Here is an 18596-nt window from a genome sequence, read left to right on the forward strand (position 1 = left end):
TGCAAACGGGCATTAATGTACTTCTTAGCAACTCTTATTCTAACAAACTGATATCTTTGTGAACCAAACTCATGACTTCATATTTTATAGTCTTCTGCAAACTGCAATCTGTTTTTACTTGATGTATTTATCCAAAAAGGTTTTTAGCAACATACCCCAGAAAACCATTAGTAGTTGGTCTTCCAATACATTGTCTCACTTTAATTCTCCGAGATTCTTTATGACTACATGTGTAACACATCTTGAAAGTCCACTTGGGTGTGCTATTGCTTGTTAAATATAGAGTTGTTAATACCAAACTATGATATTTATGTTTGTGAAAATGTTAGGTTAGCTATTTATAAATTTCACCCCGACACTTGGCAGTATTTGTAGCTACCATCTAATATATCCGTAACAAACAATATATTGTTTGTTAAACTGTACCACCATCAGACTTAATTCAACTAGTTACTACCTAATTTATTTGAATCAGGTGTTCTGTTGGTGGAAGTTGATATAGGATCTTGTAGTTAGCCCACTAGGGAGAATAAACATTCTCGCTGCAATTTTATACAAACAGTAAATAGTATAAGAGTAGAATTGGTCTTCTCTGTGGGAAGAAAATCTATTGGGAAGGTAATCTGAACATACAAACAATGTAAGGCTGTTTTTTTAAAGCACTTCTGAATAACCAGATGTAACGTCAGTTTCCTTTTATAAGTAGAAAAGGGATGCAAATCAAAACCATATTTATCATGCAGAAAACAGTATATTCATTTTGATTAATATTTGTTTAGACCTCTTCACCAAGTACAGACTCTGAGCATTGTAATATGTTTATAAGTAAAATACAAATATTACAAAATACATAATGTACCCACATAAAAATACAGATTTGGTTTATCACACAGTAAAATAAAACAATTTCAGTCTGATTCACATATATGAATCCTCGCAATATATGTCCATTAATTATAATTGAGGTATGGCCAGTTGACAATGGAGGAGAACAACAGAAAAACTTAAGTTCAAAACTGCCTGGGAATTGGTTAGATATTTGTTACTTTATGAAACTATCATAAATTGTGTAAAATGGGCCTTCCAAAATCACATATTGAATTATGCAGTAATAAAAAGTTTAGTTTTTGATCACTTAAATATTTTTGTTCACTAGTATTTGGAAGACTTTGAGATTTCAATATTAATTTCTATTTTTATGCATGCTTTAAAAAAGCCAAGTGTTAAAAGGAGTTATAAGACATAAAAATAATATGTCATTAAAAACTACACGTTAGGTCACTCTGACAGATTTAGAGAGAAAGAGAGAGAGAAGTCACCCTTTTGTCCAGCATCAACCTACAGGACTCAGCAGAACGTCTAGTCTTAGATGTCAAATTTAACAACTGAAATTGCTGAATGGTGTCAACTAGCAATCTTAGGGTTTCACCTATTACACAATTCCCTTGCAACTTTTCATGAAGTATACAGATCTTATAAATAACTGCCAGTGTACCACAATGTCATCTCATTTTGGGAGTGAGTCATGTGGAGCACACTGGAATAAGCCACAATCTCTGCCCATGTTTGCCGTTTCCCCACTCTGTTATGGTATGACAAATGCATGAATAACCACCAAACTGGTGCTTTGTGAGTTTAGCACTAGAAGAAGTCTTTAAGGTCTTGTTACTTCAGAGTAAATCAGTAATTAATGCAGTACCTAAACTAACATGTTACTAACTTTTTAAAATATGTTTTCTCCCAATTTGAGTTAATATTACAATATACAAGTCACTTTTGGCCTAAAGTACAGCTGTGAATCTCTTTTTAGAGTGTTTTTTTTTTCTTCTTAATGCATGTGGATTCACCAACAGAGTGTCAGTCTGCCAAAATTTTAAATATATAATAAATAGTACAATATCATATTAACTTATCACAAGTCTTTCTAGCATGATTTATGCTAACCATATTTTTCAAGATGATACATGCAGTTAAAATTGTTTCCATGTGTGTCATCCAGCATACATGTATCCTAACAAAAACTCTAAGTTGTCAAGTTATTTTTGATTTATATAATATTAAAATGTACACAAATTACATAAACATGGAAAATGTGTATACAGTCTAAAGTTCAACAATCATTTAAAAAGGTAATACATTTTAAATCAAAGCTAGTATATTATTTTGTTAAATAAAAGAGTGCATTTATTTTCAGCTAATTGACTCATTTTCTTAAAGAAGGAATATGCATATATTTTCAATGCTAAGTATAATTAGCAAACAGATTAGTAAATGGAAAAAACTTAATCTAGTATATTAAAAAGAATGTTATAATCAGAACTGTAAGGTATTTTTATTTATGAATACAGACAATTTCTGTATTTAATATATTGAATGTTCTGGCAAGGCATCCACAAGACTAATTTGCATGGAAATTACATTAACTGTAAATGTACTTTTTGAATTCAGTTCAGTTCTTTTTATGGTGTCATTCTCAGTGCACAGAGTCAGAGGAATGACATACTGTAGTTATAGATATAGTGTGCACTAAAGTGCAAGTTAGCACAAGCAAATCATAGTGCATTTCTGTCTGTGAAGATATAATTTTTTCACAAACACTTTGAAGTCAAATTGAAGCATACTTGATGAAAGTAGGATGCAAGTCACAAATAAATGAATGGCTTTAGTTTTTAACGACCAGTCATGAAGATTGCTGTAATTGTTTAAACAAAATATAGTTCTACATTGAATTTTACTGCATGCACAGCTCTAGCTGTTTTTCAGGAATCCATGTAAAAATAATGGAGGTACAGCCTTGATTTAGATGTTCAGACTGATGGGTCATTTTTATATTAGACGCAACATCTATTTAAAAATGCAAAACATGTTATTAAAGATGCCATTTTTATTTTAAAAATATATTTTCTTTTGTATTTAGGTGTTTTTAGTCAGGAAAGTTACCCCTCCTGATAACAATCAGCTTTATGCCATGAAGGTGCTGAAAAAGGCTACTCTCAAAGGTAAATCTCAAGTGTTCTTATTGCTTAATGTAAAATTGAGGGATTTTGCAGTTTGGTTATGGGAGACAATTATGTCACCACTTCCTTTATTTAATTAAGTGAAATGCATTATATTCCCTTCTGAATGTGAGTTATATAGTTTATTAATTTGATTTGCTCATATACTGCACTTTTAATTTTCATAAGAATTTCATAAATGTTAAAAATCAAAAAACTTTTCTGTTAGTGCTACAGACCTACCTTTATTGGAAGTGCTTGCCCTTTAAAATGATTAGAATGGTACATTTACACAAATCTAAAAGAAAGTCCTTTTGAGCTATTATTTATTTTGAAAGATACAAAAATTAAAAATGTCTTATTAAAGACAATGGTTTGCTAGTTGTGTGAGATAAAAAGGTCAACAGATTTCTAAACTGTGCAAAGTAAAGAATAAACACATTTTCATATTGACTCATTTCCTGTTAGGCCTACACGATATACAAACTGTGCTTCAAATTTTATTTCTTTCACAAGTTATTGCTATTTTTATTGGAATATTTTCTAATATAATTAAGTAATACTGCACACTGTACACCATCATTATCACTCCATTAATCCTGCCGAGGGTTGCAGTGACAACATGCTAAGATTTACTGATCACACCATCCTTGTTATTCAACAATTTCTTTCAACACCTCCTGTGGAATTTCCAGGCACTCCTTGGCCAGCTGAAAGATGTGTCCTGAGTCTGCCCTGAGACCTTTCCCAGTGTGCTATGCCTTGTACACCTCCCATGGTAGGTTCTTGATACAATAAACCTAGATGAAGTACTTGTTATTTCACTTTGTCTGATCTCAAGTGATTGAAATGGAAACCTTCATCTGAGACCACAGCAGCATCATATGGAGAAGTGTTTCGTTGTTCAATCTCAACATCACCTTTTTCCAAAATTTTGAACAAGACCCTGAGGTACTTAAATTTCTCCATTTTGGGAAGCTGCTTATCCAAGAGAACAAGTCACTTTTTTTCCATGAGAAGACCATAACCTCTGATTTCTAGGTGCTGATTATCAACCCAACAGCATCATATTTAGCTGTGAACCCTTCAAGTGTGCACCGGGGATCATGGTCTGAAGAAACCAAGAAGACAATCTAATGTGAATACAGCAGAGGTGCATTTCTTAGATTGTGCCTTGATTTTGTGTCCATAAAAGTCATTAACAGGAGGGTAGAAAAAAAATGCACCTTTAGTAGTATCCACAATTACCAAATTCAGATTAATACTAGAAATGTAAGCACAGTTCTCACTCCATAAATACAGGGACCAAATAGCACCCAGCAGCAGCCCAAGAACCCCACTTTCTTCATGAGGATACTGTGGGATAAACAGTCATAAGCTCTTCCAAATCCGCAGAGTATACAATATGCAAACATGATTGGCAACTTCCATGACCCATCAAATATCTGTCCAGAGGCAAAGGTTGGTCCATTGTGCCACCATGAGGATGGAGTACAATGTTGAATAGTGCGGGCTTCTATATGTGTTTATTCCCTGTTAGTATTAGCCAACATTATCTTATGTTTTTAAGGCATTTATAAGTAACGTATAGTATGATCTGTTGGTCTTGTGGGTGTGTGTGATTAGGCCCTGTGATGGATTACTGTATTGTCCTTTCCAGGGCTTGTTTTGGTTTTGTACCCAATGCAGCAGAAATAGACCCTGACAATGAATTACTATAGCTTAAGCAAATTTAAAGACATTATAAATTCATAGTGAAAAGCAAAAGCCAAAACTAAGAAGTTTTAATTTTGTTGCAGTGAGGGATCGGGTGAGAACAAAAATGGAACGGGATATTTTGGCTGATGTAAACCACCCGTTTATAGTAAAACTTCACTATGGTGAGTAGTGCTCATTCAATAAATAGTATAATTGTTGCAACTTATTCTAAATATATTTAACTTGTTAATTTAGTTTTTTATATAAGGTGCCTTCAGACTTTAATTTGATGGGTTTAATTTTTTCCATTTGAAGTTTATTATGTATTAAGCAGGCAATTGCACAATATTATTATGTAACAAGAATCAAGTGTGCAAAGGTCTGAGTGTATTTTTCTTTTTGTTACTGCAGCAAATAGGTTTTGTTTGTGAATTTTTATATTTTGTCTTTTTTCTCTTTCTTCATCCTGTAAAGCATGTTGACCTACATCGTTTGTATGAAAATGTGCTATTTAAAGAAATGTTGTTGTTGTTATTTGACATTTATACTGACCTGTCAGAATAATAAGTAATTGTGAAAGCTACTCATTAGTTTTAGCGTATTGCTTTAAACAAGAATAATATCCAGAGAACAACATAATTTATTTTTTTTATAATGGAATGCAGCCCATATTCCTCATCTGATACCTACAGATATAATACATTGGGCTTTCACATCATATAGAAATGGAATAAATTCTGCTGTCTTCACGACACCAGTTCTTGCTTCAGTAGAAAACTTTTACTTATTTAGTACTACAGTGGCCTTAGTATGTGTGTGTGTGTGTGTGTGGACTTGTGCCTTGTCCTGTTCCTGTTTTGTGCCTGATACTTGCTGAGTTGAGCTCCAGATTCCATGTGACTCTGGCTTGGGTAAGCGGGTTAAGAAGATGAGTTAATGAATGGATAGGTGATCACAGTATACCTGTACTTGTCTATGCACAAAGTTTTTATTTCATAAATGTTCTATGATGTTACTAGCAGTTCAGGTATTTGCAGCCACCAGTCTGGCTAGACACAGTGCATCTTAATAATAGGTATACCGGTTTCTGCATACCTGCAGGTGGGCGTGACATTTACACAGCTTCAATGGACTTACAAAAGTTTTCTCAATCATTTAAGAGCTTAACACAAACAGATATTATGAGCTTGATTTATTTTTTTCAAAAGATGTGCAAGTTCTCTATAGTTGCATGCAAAGGTTTGGGATACCTTGCTTAAAAAGTCTGTTACTGTGCATAGTGAGCAGAAGATGAACTGATCACTAGAACGGCATATAGTTTAAGATGACACATTTCCTTTCAGCATTTAATGCAAGATTAGTGTATTGTACAATTGTACAGTGAAAAGAGGAAAGGAGTACCATGCAAATGTTTTAGCATCTCAAGATATTTGAGGTCCCAGATAACTTTTACCAAGGTCTCAGACCTAAATTAGCTCATTATGACTTGTTAGGAAACCCCAGGTGATGCAAATTGCATAACTCTGACTACTTAAACCTTGTCCCAGCATCAGCAGCCATGGGCTTCTCTAAAAAATCACTCTGAAAAATAAAATAATTGAAGATCACAAAGATTCACAGTAAGATAGTAATGTGTTTTTAGTTAGCTGTTTCCTCAGTTTATAATGTTATTAAGAAATGGCAGTTAATAGGAACGGTGGCGGTCAAGTTGACATCTGGAAGACCAAGAAAACTTTCTGAAAGAACTGCTCATTGGATTGCTAGAAAGGCAACTTAAAACCCCCGTCTGACCACAAAAGACCTTAAGGAAGATTTAGCAGACTCTGGAGTGTTGGTGCACTGTTCTACTGTGCAGCGACACCTCAACAGATATGACCTTTATGGTAGTCAGCAGATGAAAACCTTTCCTGCCTCCTAGGCACAAAATTCAGCTCCTGAAGTTTGCAAATGAACATCTAAGTCTGATGAATTTTTGGAAACAATGTCCTGTGGACAGATGAAGTGATAATGGAATTTTCTAGCCACAATGGCAAAGGTATGTTTGGGTGAAAAAAGGGTGGCAAATTCCAGCAAAAGTACACCTTTCCCACTAATTAAGCATGGGGATGGATCGATCATGCTTTGGGCTTGTGTTGCATCCAGTGGCATAGGGAACGGTTATTGGCAGAGGGAAGAATGGATTCAAACAAGTACCAGCAAAGCCTGGAATCACACATCACATCATCTGTAAAAAAAAAGTTGAACTTAAAAAGAGAATGCTATCTACAGTACATCAAGAAAATGATCCAAAACACACCTCAAAATCTACAAAGGAATACCTCAAGAGGCACAAGTAGACGGTTTTGCCATGGCCCTCACAGTCCCCCAACCTAAACTTCACTGAAAATCTGTGGATAGATCTTTAAAGAGCAGTGTATGCAAGATGGCCCAGGAATCTTGCAGACTTAGAAGCTTTTTGCATGGACGATTCAGCTGAAATAATCAAAGTAACAACTGAAACATCCTTAGCTTCTTATATAAAGTGACTACAAGCTGTGATATTTGCCAGAGGGGGTCTTACTAAGTACTGACCATGTCAGGTGCCCAAACTTTTGCTTCAGATCCTTTTAATTTTTTTTGGTATTTTGTACCTGTGAATGATGGAAATAAAAATGTAATCTTGCTTAGAATATTCAAGAAATGTATCATTTTTAACTTTATCCCTTTTGCTGAATAGTTCATCTTCTGCTCACTTAACTATTCAGAGTAACAGACATTTGCATGTATATGATGATGGCTGAACATTTTGGCTATACTGACATTTCTTTTTTTATTATAGCTTTTCAAACAGAGGGAAAACTCTATCTTATTTTAGACTTTCTCAGAGGAGGAGACCTTTTCACAAGACTCTCAAAAGAGGTATTATTTAATCTAAAATTATGTTAAAATTAATTTTACAGAAGCTTCATTATATTACATTAAATATATAAGCATATGAATAACCGGTTTATTAAGTTTGACTTGAGTATATGGAATGTTTTCTTCAAATAAAAAATCAATAAAATTAAAAACAAAACACATGTAATTTAGTTTTAAATGTGTTGACGTCAATAACTCAACAGTGTAAACTATTTTGGTGGTATAAAGTCTGATAACCATCTTTGTGTGAGAATGTCTGTTGATTCACTCTAAAGCACCCATAGATGTTATGTACTGTCCTTTTCTGAAACCAGAATTTGTAGCCACAGTGTTTTGTGTTTATTTTTTTTTTATTGTTTTCTAGGTGATGTTTACAGAAGAGGATGTTAAGTTCTATCTAGCAGAGCTTGCCCTGGGTTTGGACCATTTGCACAGTCTTGGAATCATTTATCGTGACCTCAAGCCAGAGAAGTATGCATGTTAATGTAGACAAGAATTGCTCCACACTGTTGAAATGAGTTTCTATCCCATTATATGACACATTTACTGTTTATAATCAGAATTTACTTGCTCTTGAGCAGCTGACGGTCATTTTTGGAAAAGTACAAAACACAAATATGTCTGAAGGATAGTTTCCTAATACACAAGTTCTCAAATTCTAATGTTGGTGGAATAGTTTTTCAACACAATTGTTATAGGTCTTGTCACTTTACTCTAACTGTCATGTTCAGGTTGAGTCAGTCTTTATTCAAAACGGGTTCTAACTTTTTCAGTATTATTGAACCCATCACACAATGTGTTTACCATCACACATTAACAGGAGTTTTTCAAGTCCTTCTGGTTTATCAAGGCCAAATTAATCCAGTGGTTCATACATTGCGGTCTTATTAGACTCTTTGAATTGTTGTGTGGTCCTACTTATAAAAACAACTTTTCTGTGTCCCTTGACAATAAATATTTAGAGAAACCAAACAATATTTTGTACTTCTTACATATCACTCAAACCTCCATTATTTTAAAGATGTTAATTTTAAACACACATATTTCTAGGAGGATTTAATTGAATATTGAAAGTATTGCTCGTTTATTATCCTTGTCACAAACTTATAACTTACAAACTTAACTTATTTAGATACATACTATATTGGCCCTTTTACCGTAGTTACACAAAGTCAGTGATCCATATGCAAGTATTTGTAACTAGAAAACGCATATTCGAGGTAAAGTTTGGACCACCAGCAGTGATTTTTTGAATTATCAATGAGTTAACACATATTTTTTCTCTCTCTCTCTTTTCTGTTTCTTGTTCTGGACTTCTCTCCAGTGTCATTAGCAACTAGCAATGTTAAATAAATACAAAATGTTACATCATGATTGACAAAATACTGAATACAGGTTTTTATTTCCTCTTTTATTGCATAAACTGAGTAACTTCAGTAAAATCCTCCTAATAGTAACTGTTACATTACATTGGTTCAGTATCACAGCAGAATTAGAATTTTCAAATTAATGTTTAAGAAACTTGCTCAGAAGTTCACAGGATTTTTTTTTTTTCCCAAAGATTTTTTTCTAGTCTCTCTTAGTCTTTTTATATTTCTTTTTTGTAATTTTTAGCATTTTATGGATGTTTTATTTCCAAATAGTTTAACTTAAAGCACAATCCTAGATCAAACAGCCACTATATTTTAATAAATAGTATTGCAACAGTTTAAGTAAAACAGAAAGCACATGCAAAGGAAATTAACAATACCAGTTTACATTATTATTTCTATATATGTGTGTATATGTATATTTATATATAAATGTGTGAATTACTTTGTATGTAAAAAAAAATATATATATATTTCATGAAATGTGAACCATTTTCCTTTAAGAGGTTCTTACCTTTTTTGTTGGAATGAGAACTATGTTTGATAACACCACCTCCATTTCCCTTTCCATCAACAACATGCAAAGTATGAAGCAAATAGTGCTATTTAGGTTTTGGTTGTGATCCATTGTCCTCATTTTAGATGCATGCTGTTTGATCTAAATGATGAATAAATGTACTTAGCAGGAGTATAGATGATTTGGCATTCTCCAGTGTTATGATGCCTTATTGCAGTGTTTGTTTGATTTGGTCAGTAAATTGTTTATTGTCTTAGTTAAAACAGAGCCATGTTATATTTTAAAATATAATGTGAACTTTTGATTTACAATTTTACTGGAGATTCTAAAAATGTCTTTGTCTCTTTTCTAGTATCTTGTTAGATGAAGATGGACATATTAAGCTTACAGGTACATAAGATTTTGTCAGAGTGTGTTTTGATGGGGATTTTTTCTGTAATTTTGTTAATCTGCTAGTAAATGATTAAAATCAGTCAAATATCATCTGGTGCAAATCCTGTTTTACTTTGTACTTCTGAAATATCAAATTTGTTCATATACTAATGTTTTATTAGAATTGTAAGCATGAGGACTCAGAGGCTATTCTAACTACATATCCAAACTAACTCAACTTGTTCCTCTAGATCTGGGGAACTTAGAGTGAGCCCATAAATCCTGTACAGAATCTTCAGTTTGACTGCTTGATCTCATTCTTTTTGTCACTACTCATAGGTCTTGACCAGAGGGTAGGATGAGTATGTAGGCAGACTGGTTAATCAAAATCTTTGTCTGTATGCTTTGGAAGAATGTCTGGAAAATTCTGTTGTATTGGTGAGGTCTTCACTCTGTCACAGACTGTGAGCCCAGAAACCTTATTTCAGCCTCTTGTATTCATCCGTTTCAACCCATAGCTTGTGACCATTTGGGGGATATAGACTAAATGGTAAATACGGCTTTTCATCCACACAGTTAATCACCACTGGTACAGTTTATGGAAAATTACTGCTGCTGCACATTTTCATCGATTAATCTCACAATCCTCTCTCCCTGTATTCATTTACAAGACTTGAAAGTGCCTGAACTCCTTTATATGGGACACTCCTGAAATCAAGAGGACTAACAATTCTTTTCCATAAAAAGACTATGACCTCAGATTTGCATTTGCAAATTGACATCCATAAACCATTCCAATGGGACACAGAAGAAGATAACATAATCTGCCAAAAGCAGAGATATACTCATTTCATTACTTAAGTGGGTTCTCTTCCATCCTCGACTGTGCCATAATATCCCATCTATGAAAATCATAAGCAGAACATAAGACAAGACAGACCCTTGATGCAGTCCAACACTCATATCGAACAGAGTCAAGGCACAGCATGTGAACTGAACACCTGTTTCACAAATATAGATGCCAAATGCAACGCATTAGTGGCTCAGGAAGCCCGCACTATTCAACTGTTTCCTATAGGGTTTACAGAAGTATTCAGTCCAAAGTGTTTATCATCTTGAAGACCCCATATTAAACATTTTAAATGCATATACCTGTATAATGGCACATCTAATACAAGTCATCTTGGGGTATGCAGATGATACCAATATTTTGATTATCATTTCTAATTCTTTTTTCTCATTTAAGCCACATGTTAAAAAAAAGATGAAATTATTATTCTTAAATTTGAAAAATACTGTATTAGCCTCAGGCTTCATTCATAATGGAGAGTGAATATTTTATCAGTATATTTATTTAATCCAATTTGCATTATTGTAATGTCTTATTGTTTGGGCTTATGAAGTTCACAGCCGCTTCTTCATTAACTTTGTCATCACTCCCAAACCTTTTCCCATAGGTGACATCTTTGAGGGCTTCAAAGAGGCAGAAATTCGAGCAGCAAGATCTGAGTTGTTGGGTGGATGGGGAGAAATGGCTCATTCAAGTTTTTTTTTGTTAGTTCCTGTGTTTTCCTGCTGAAGTATTTCAGCAGCATTATTGTGAGAGCACTCTCTCCTTTAAATGCCTTTATGGACCGATCTAAGTTAATGGTTTGATCACATGGCATGATATTTACTTATCATTCCTTCTTCAGCCTAAAAACAGTAGCCAAGACTTTCTTTGCTAAAGGGTAAATTTTGAAAAACATTTTCCAACAAATAGTCAGAGGATGTCATTCTGCTCACTATATTTTCTTCCCCGATTTAAAGCAATGGATGTATATTTTATCCCCAGTGACTGATGTGTCAAAAGTCATCAGTCCTCAGCCTCATAATGAGACAGGACATCTGCACATACTTCATTCTGCACAATATTATGATCAGTGGTGAGGTCTGATGTAGTAATGTTAAAGCAAAAACATAGTGATTGCTGTTGTTGGCCACTCGGGGTGAGGTGCATCAATTAGCTGCTCTGCTTGACCTTTCTCAGAACCCACACTTTGACATACTTTTATCAATAGCATTGTTTCTATATACAGTACATCTTTTAACTTCTTGTGAACATGCCTTGCCAACTGCTTCTCTGCCTCTAAAAGCGTGGTATTTGGCCGTTGTTTATAAATGAAAGTAACCACACAACTCTATTTTGAGGGCCTACAGTACATGTGTTAGGAAGTGCCCCCCCCACCCCCCACCCCATGGTTCTGCAGTAGAAAATAAGGCATGTCAAATTAAATACAGAATAAGTTGCAAATATTTTCTGTAAAGTTTGAGTGAAATATTATTTCAGTACTCCTTGACTTAATTTGTTATAGTATATGTTTTGTAGTTTTTAATTTTATTACTGTCATTTTATTACTGGTCTTTTTTTAACTATTTCCTTTGGTTATGGAAAGCACATTAAAATATATTTGAGTAATGAATTTATTTCTCAATCCTTCATTTACATTATTTGATGTGCAGACTTTGGTCTCAGCAAAGAGGCAGTGGACCATGAAAAGAAGGCATATTCATTCTGTGGAACGGTGGAATATATGGCACCTGAGGTGGTCAATAGACAAGGTCACAGCCTCAGTGCTGACTGGTGGTCTTATGGTGTCTTAATGGTATGTACTTAGCATTGTTTGACAAAATATACCTGGCATTTAAAGTAAGTAAATTATTTCCTGATGCTTATGCCGACAATGTGAGGGAGCAGTTTCATTTCACTATCTACACTATACTGTTCCAGATATTTTTATATGCTATATTTAGCAGTATTTTAAAAGCAAACCTAAATTTTTCAGATACATTTTGTCAAAAGCTGTATTCCAAGCTTAATTGAATTTAAAAACAATTGAGGAGAACTTTTGAAAATTATGTGTAGAGTATTAAATGAAGATAGGACTGTGCAGGGCTCTCCTGGCCTTCCTATTCCCATCTGCTTGATCCATCACCACATGGATACTCCCAGGATAGAACCGAATTGTAATCCTTCTACCATGTCTTTGCTCTGCACTTCAGTCTTTTGCCAATGCCCTGTATGCCTCCTAAGGGAAGTGTTTACGGGGCATCCAAACTACATGCTCAAATAACCTCGTATGGCACCTCTTAGTCCAAAGAAGTAGTGGTTCTACACCAAACAATCCCCATATTTTGAGCCCCTCATCATGTCACGCAGCATGTGTTCAGCAACCTGTGCAGGAACCTTATTTATTTGCTTGTCATTGTAGTCTTATTCTTTCAGTTACAAACCTAATCTTGTGACTAGTAAATAAACAGTTGTTTTTCTGCTGACTTATCTCCCACTTCACTACCACCACAGTGTTTCACAACATTCATAAAACTGCTGCTCCTGCACCCACATTTATCACCTTTAAGCTAATTGCATTTAGTTTGAAACAATTAGTGTTGGAAATCTTATTTGTATACAGTATTCATAGCTTTTCCTTCTAGTGCAAAGAACCACAAATTGCAACAAGTAACTCTAGAGACAATATGGTCACAGAGAACAAAGAAAGATAAATGCTTGAGTAAAAAGAAATATAAATACAATGGGCAGAAATTGAGCCAACATTTCTTGGTTAAAAGGCAAGCATGCTAACCATCACACCACCATCTTTACTTGTGGCATTGTTTCTCTGTCAACAGATCACGCTGTAGTGTTTCTTGCTTCTTGCTCTGATCATTCCCATTTTATTTCTCCTGCTATTTGTGAATTACTTTAAATGTGCTTTTATTGTAGCATAATTTAACTTTTCTAAATGTAGAACATGAGAGAAAAAGTTTAAGAATTGTAAATTTGTTTAAGATTTAGTGTGATCTTAAACATCATTTTTTGCCTCTGGATGTTGCTGTAATTTTTTATGGTAGTCTTGGTTTGACAGAATGTTTTATTTTATTTATATAATTAGTGGCTGGGATTGGCTCCAGCAGACCCCCACGACCCTGTAGTTAGGATATAGCGAGTTGGATAATGGATGGATGGATAGTGCTAAAATACCAGTATAAAATTCAAATCTGCATGTGTGAATCAGTATTTGTGTATGTGTAACTTATTTATTTGTTTGTAAGAATTATGTTTTTGTGTTTTTCCTTCATATAGTTTGAAATGTTGACAGGGTCCTTGCCCTTCCAAGGAAAGGACAGAAAAGAAACAATGAATCTCATTCTGAAGTAAGAAAACTTTTGAAATGAGTTAATTGATTTGATTTGCTGTTTGTGTGAAGTTGTTTGATTATTCTTGTGCACTTCTACATTGTTTACTTACACTGCCACACCAGCTGTTGCTTCTGTTTCATTTCATATGCCATAAACATAATGCAGTTTTCCCTCATCTGCTGCACAGAGCAAAGCTAGGAATGCCCCAGTTCTTGAGTGCTGAAGCACAGAGTTTACTAAGAGCTCTTTTTAAGAGGAATCCAGCCAACCGATTAGGTAGGTACAGAATATTTCCAGAGAATTTAATTTTTCTTTGAACTTTATGCATATAACTTCATACTCATTTGCACATTTCTTGTTCTTTATTAAAAAAAATAGATGCAATGATGAAATCTAGAAGTTTGTTATTTAATTGGTGTGTGATTATACTGTAGGTAATAAGTAACACATGTCAGGTTACTACTGGTAATACATTTTGTATAAAATAAAAACTAAAAAGTGTAAACATGCATTGTACTATAAATGACTTGCAAAATCGCTATATTTGATTTTTAAGCACTTTTGAATTATTTTAAAGAGTTACTTTAATGTTATAATTCATTAATATGCAGTTCAAAATATTATAATGTTATAATTTATTATTATAAATTAAGAATAAATAAGAACTGTTCCCAGGATTGCTAACAATGATTTGCATTGATAATATCTATGACTATTATCTATTGACCCACCTGCTTATGACCATCACTTAAGACTGCTGTTGAGCAAGAAAGTAATGTTTATATAAAGTAGTACTTTTAACCTTTAAGTTGGGACAGCTTAGCTACTAGTTAAACAAGCAGAATTGATGCACTGAATGGTATCCTCTCATTTGTCAAATTTCTTATGATCTTCTATTTTAACAGTGAGCATTATCAGAGTTATTTTTTTATTTGCATTTCATTTACTGTACATAAAATAAGTAATTGAAATTGTCAATCATTTGTAATTTTCTTTAATATTTATTTTTGTAGGATCTGGGACTGATGGTGCTGAAGAAATTAAAAGGCATCCTTTCTTTTCAACAATAGATTGGAATGTATGTATAAATAGAATAAATGTTTTTTTAGCATCATTTTGTCTTTTTTTTCTTTACAGTGAAATTCCTGATATTTTCTATTTCCTGATAAATTAATTATTACTGGACAATTAGAATGCCATTTATGAAAAAAGTAGAAAATATGACAACATTTGTGCAATATTGTATTACATAATTAAAATGTTAAATATATTTTAACATGTAATTTTAACATATATATGGGGTTTAAAGTAAGAAATCCGTACAGCATTTGTTTATTTGGATATATACACTGTGTATTCAGTTCTGGTAAATGGCACATCACTTTTCAAGATTTCAATGAGGGTTAAAGGGAATGTTGTTTTTTTTTTCCAAATTATGTGCATCTGTATTTACTGCAATATAAATGGTTGTTAAACTATGGTGAGATTATTCATCTTCAACAAAATCTGATCTTTCTTTTTTATTTTATTTTATTTATTTTTATTTAAGTATTGAATTTATTAAAATCAAATAACACTCCATATACATAACTCGAGTTTTACAAAAAGAAAAAAAGTAAGTCTACGTGCCAGTAGTGTAGTAAAGGCAATTACAGTTGGAAGTACACCAAACACAGCTGTTAGTGGATTAGGAAGGATTGTGACAATCCAAGCTGTCTGAAAGACATTTAAAGATTCTGGTTCAAAATGATGTTAATTTGGTGCAGGCCTAAGACATGTGACCCAATGAGGTCAGAGCTTGATTGCAGCGTTTGCAGGTTGGACAATTTTAAATGAGACAGATATGCTCAATATATAATTTTAAGTTTAATAATTCAATGCTTTTGCGCATATGGAGCTTGAGTGAATTCTGTGCATTGCTACTTTCCACTTCTTTTCTGAAATATTGAGTAAGGGATCCTTTCCCCACTGTTCTCTTGGATCTTTGAAAGGGAGAGACTGTAAAATAATTTTATATATTACAGAAATGCTGTCTGAGTCCTTGAGACTGAGCAATATTTTTTACGGTATATCGGTTGGTGGGAGGTGAGGAAAACTGGACAGGTTCTGTTTAACAAAGTTTCAAATTTGAAGGTAGTGAAAGAAATGTACTGTTGGTAAGTTAAATTTGGAGTGTAATTGTTCATAGGATGCAAAAATGTTGTCCATGTACACATTTTTTTTTTTTTTATTTTATTTATCTACTATGATTTCTTGATTCTGGATTCTCTTTAATGCTGTAATTTGTAATTATAAGAAAATTTTAAAATACCTAGTACAACATTATATTTATTACTGTCTATGACAACAAAATAAGAGATATCTGCATAAGAGAGAGCATTGCATTTTGATCAGCTTATTGAAGTCTGAAGCAGTTTCATCAGTTTGTCGTCTTTGCCTTTCCATGCTCTCACATGAGTGGATCTTAAAATACTCCTTTTTAGAAACTGTATCGAAGGGAAATTAAACCACCATTCCAACCAGCTGTGGCAAGACCAGATGACACATTTTACTTTGATTCTGAGTTTACTTCAAGAACGCCAAAAGGTATAAAGATTTAAATAAATTAAATAAATATTTAAATATTATTTATTTTTTGGTGAAACACATTAGTTGTTTACCAGACCAAGATTAGAATAGAACAACCAAACTGTGCATATCTTCTGTAATTTATTCCTGCCTGTTTATAACGACTTTCTTTTATAGCCCTTGGTAAGAATGACTCAACCATTTTTGGTAGACAGCTGTGATAATAATTCAACTGTCTTCTTATTATAAGATACTGCAGTCAAGTACAGGAAAGCAAGCGGTGAATATGTTACAAAGTCTTCAGAGATTTTGTATATATTTATATTTTTAATATGTTTGTGTTTGCATGGCAGTACATGTATATTGTATTATTCCAAAACTCCAATTGCTGTTTTAAATGACAGAGTGTTATTGTGCAAAGCTGGATTGAAGGTTTTCTCATTTATTTATATACATCCCTTTGTAAATTTATTTACTGTTTTGTGTTAATGCCCTCTCTGCTGACTTGTAACTAGATAGGTGAAAGTGGCATCCAAATTTTGCGTCCTACTCTTATTATTCTCTACTGTATATTATACATTTGCTTTTCCTGAGAAAGAGCTTCCATAACATCTGAACTGTTTTTATTTTTCATTGTATGTAACCTAGATAAAATTGTTAATTCAAAGTACATTTTTCAGCATTACATAAATGTGTTATAGTCTGGTTTACAGAATGTAACAATGCTTATTAATTACAGACTCACCTGGCATTCCTCCCAGTGCTGGAGCACATCAGCTCTTTAGGGGGTTCAGCTTTGTTGCCCCAGCAATGCTAGAAGAATCAGGGAAAGAAGTCCAAGTACAACCATCATCACACCCATTTGTCCAGGTACATTTTATGAAAATTTATTAGAACTAATCTAATTTGGATCATAGATGTAAACTAATTAAATATTTGTATTGAAGCTGGTGAAAACTTGTTTTCCCGGAATAGCTGTATACATTTAGTTTAACCATATGATATATTATGGATATTGATATTTTTTTCAATTTTAGCATGGCAAAATATGGTAATTGACTCTTATTATCGCTGGTGTTGTATTTAGTCAAACTTGAATATACTTAACTCTTGATTGACTATGATAATTAAGTATTAAGGATAACTCAAAATCATACAACTATTTTAGAAATGGTTTGAATTATTTTAAAGCAAACTCAAGTAGAAACTCCTTTACAATAAAAAACAATTAACAAACAGTATTACTTAACAAGTATGATTGGTTAGCTAATTGTTCTCTTTCTTTTAGTAAAATTTATTTTATTATTTCTAAAACAAATAATAGCACTATCCATTTTAAAGCAAGGAAGATAAGTACAATAAGTTCATTTGCAAAATATGGAAAACCAAATAGTTTACTTTGTTTACCACTTTTCTTTTAAGATGTTCCTTTCTAAAATGCATCCATAATATTGGTTGATCCCTGTCTATGTATCTGTGTATGGTCTATGAGCAACACTATCCAAACAAAGCCTCTATTTCAAACTTTTTTTACCTGTGAATAGTTGAACTATATTTTTTCATTATTGATTTGCTGACATTTTCCTCTAAAATGTGTATTTGGCTGATTTTGAGATTGAAGGTACATATAGGGCTGAAAAAGGACATACGTACTTGTTGGCTAGCACATAATTTGTGCCATTCAAAAGACAATAATTGCTAGTAATTATTAAAGCAATACTTTGCTTTAGGGAGGGATTTCATTATGCTTGTTTCATCCATTAAGTTTTTTGTTTATTTCAATATGTCTTTTTACTATAAATATGAAATTGCCTTCCCTTGCACAATATATATTTTATTAATGTCTATTTTATGTTTATTATTTCTTCTGTCATGTACGCAGAAGATGAAATTACCCTGTACAAAGTGTGTTAAGTTAATTTGCATCTTTATGCTAGCTGATTGTGAGTATGTTCATTAGTATTCTGTTATGGACTGACATCTCATCTAGGACTGGTT

General features: G+C 33.2%; 1 protein-coding gene across 4 annotated transcripts in view; it reads left to right on the plus strand.

Moving 5' to 3' along the window:
- LOC120517953 (ribosomal protein S6 kinase 2 alpha) overlaps positions 1-18596 on the plus strand; it is a 191876-nt gene that overhangs the window by 159597 nt on the left and 13683 nt on the right. For all 4 annotated transcript variants that reach the window (XM_039740489.1, XM_039740491.1, XM_039740492.1 and 1 more), the window contains 11 exons: positions 2918-2999; positions 4796-4876; positions 7513-7592; positions 7957-8063; positions 9832-9869; positions 12354-12496; positions 13975-14045; positions 14218-14306; positions 15044-15108; positions 16514-16616; positions 17338-17468. In XM_039740489.1, coding sequence (XP_039596423.1) covers positions 2918-2999; positions 4796-4876; positions 7513-7592; positions 7957-8063; positions 9832-9869; positions 12354-12496; positions 13975-14045; positions 14218-14306; positions 15044-15108; positions 16514-16616; positions 17338-17468 — 990 coding nt within the window. The remainder of the gene's footprint in view (positions 1-2917; positions 3000-4795; positions 4877-7512; positions 7593-7956; positions 8064-9831; positions 9870-12353; positions 12497-13974; positions 14046-14217; positions 14307-15043; positions 15109-16513; positions 16617-17337; positions 17469-18596) is intronic.

This window comes from Polypterus senegalus, chromosome 17, assembly GCF_016835505.1.
Source record: "Polypterus senegalus isolate Bchr_013 chromosome 17, ASM1683550v1, whole genome shotgun sequence".
In the NCBI taxonomy this organism is placed as follows: domain Eukaryota; kingdom Metazoa; phylum Chordata; class Cladistia; order Polypteriformes; family Polypteridae; genus Polypterus; species Polypterus senegalus.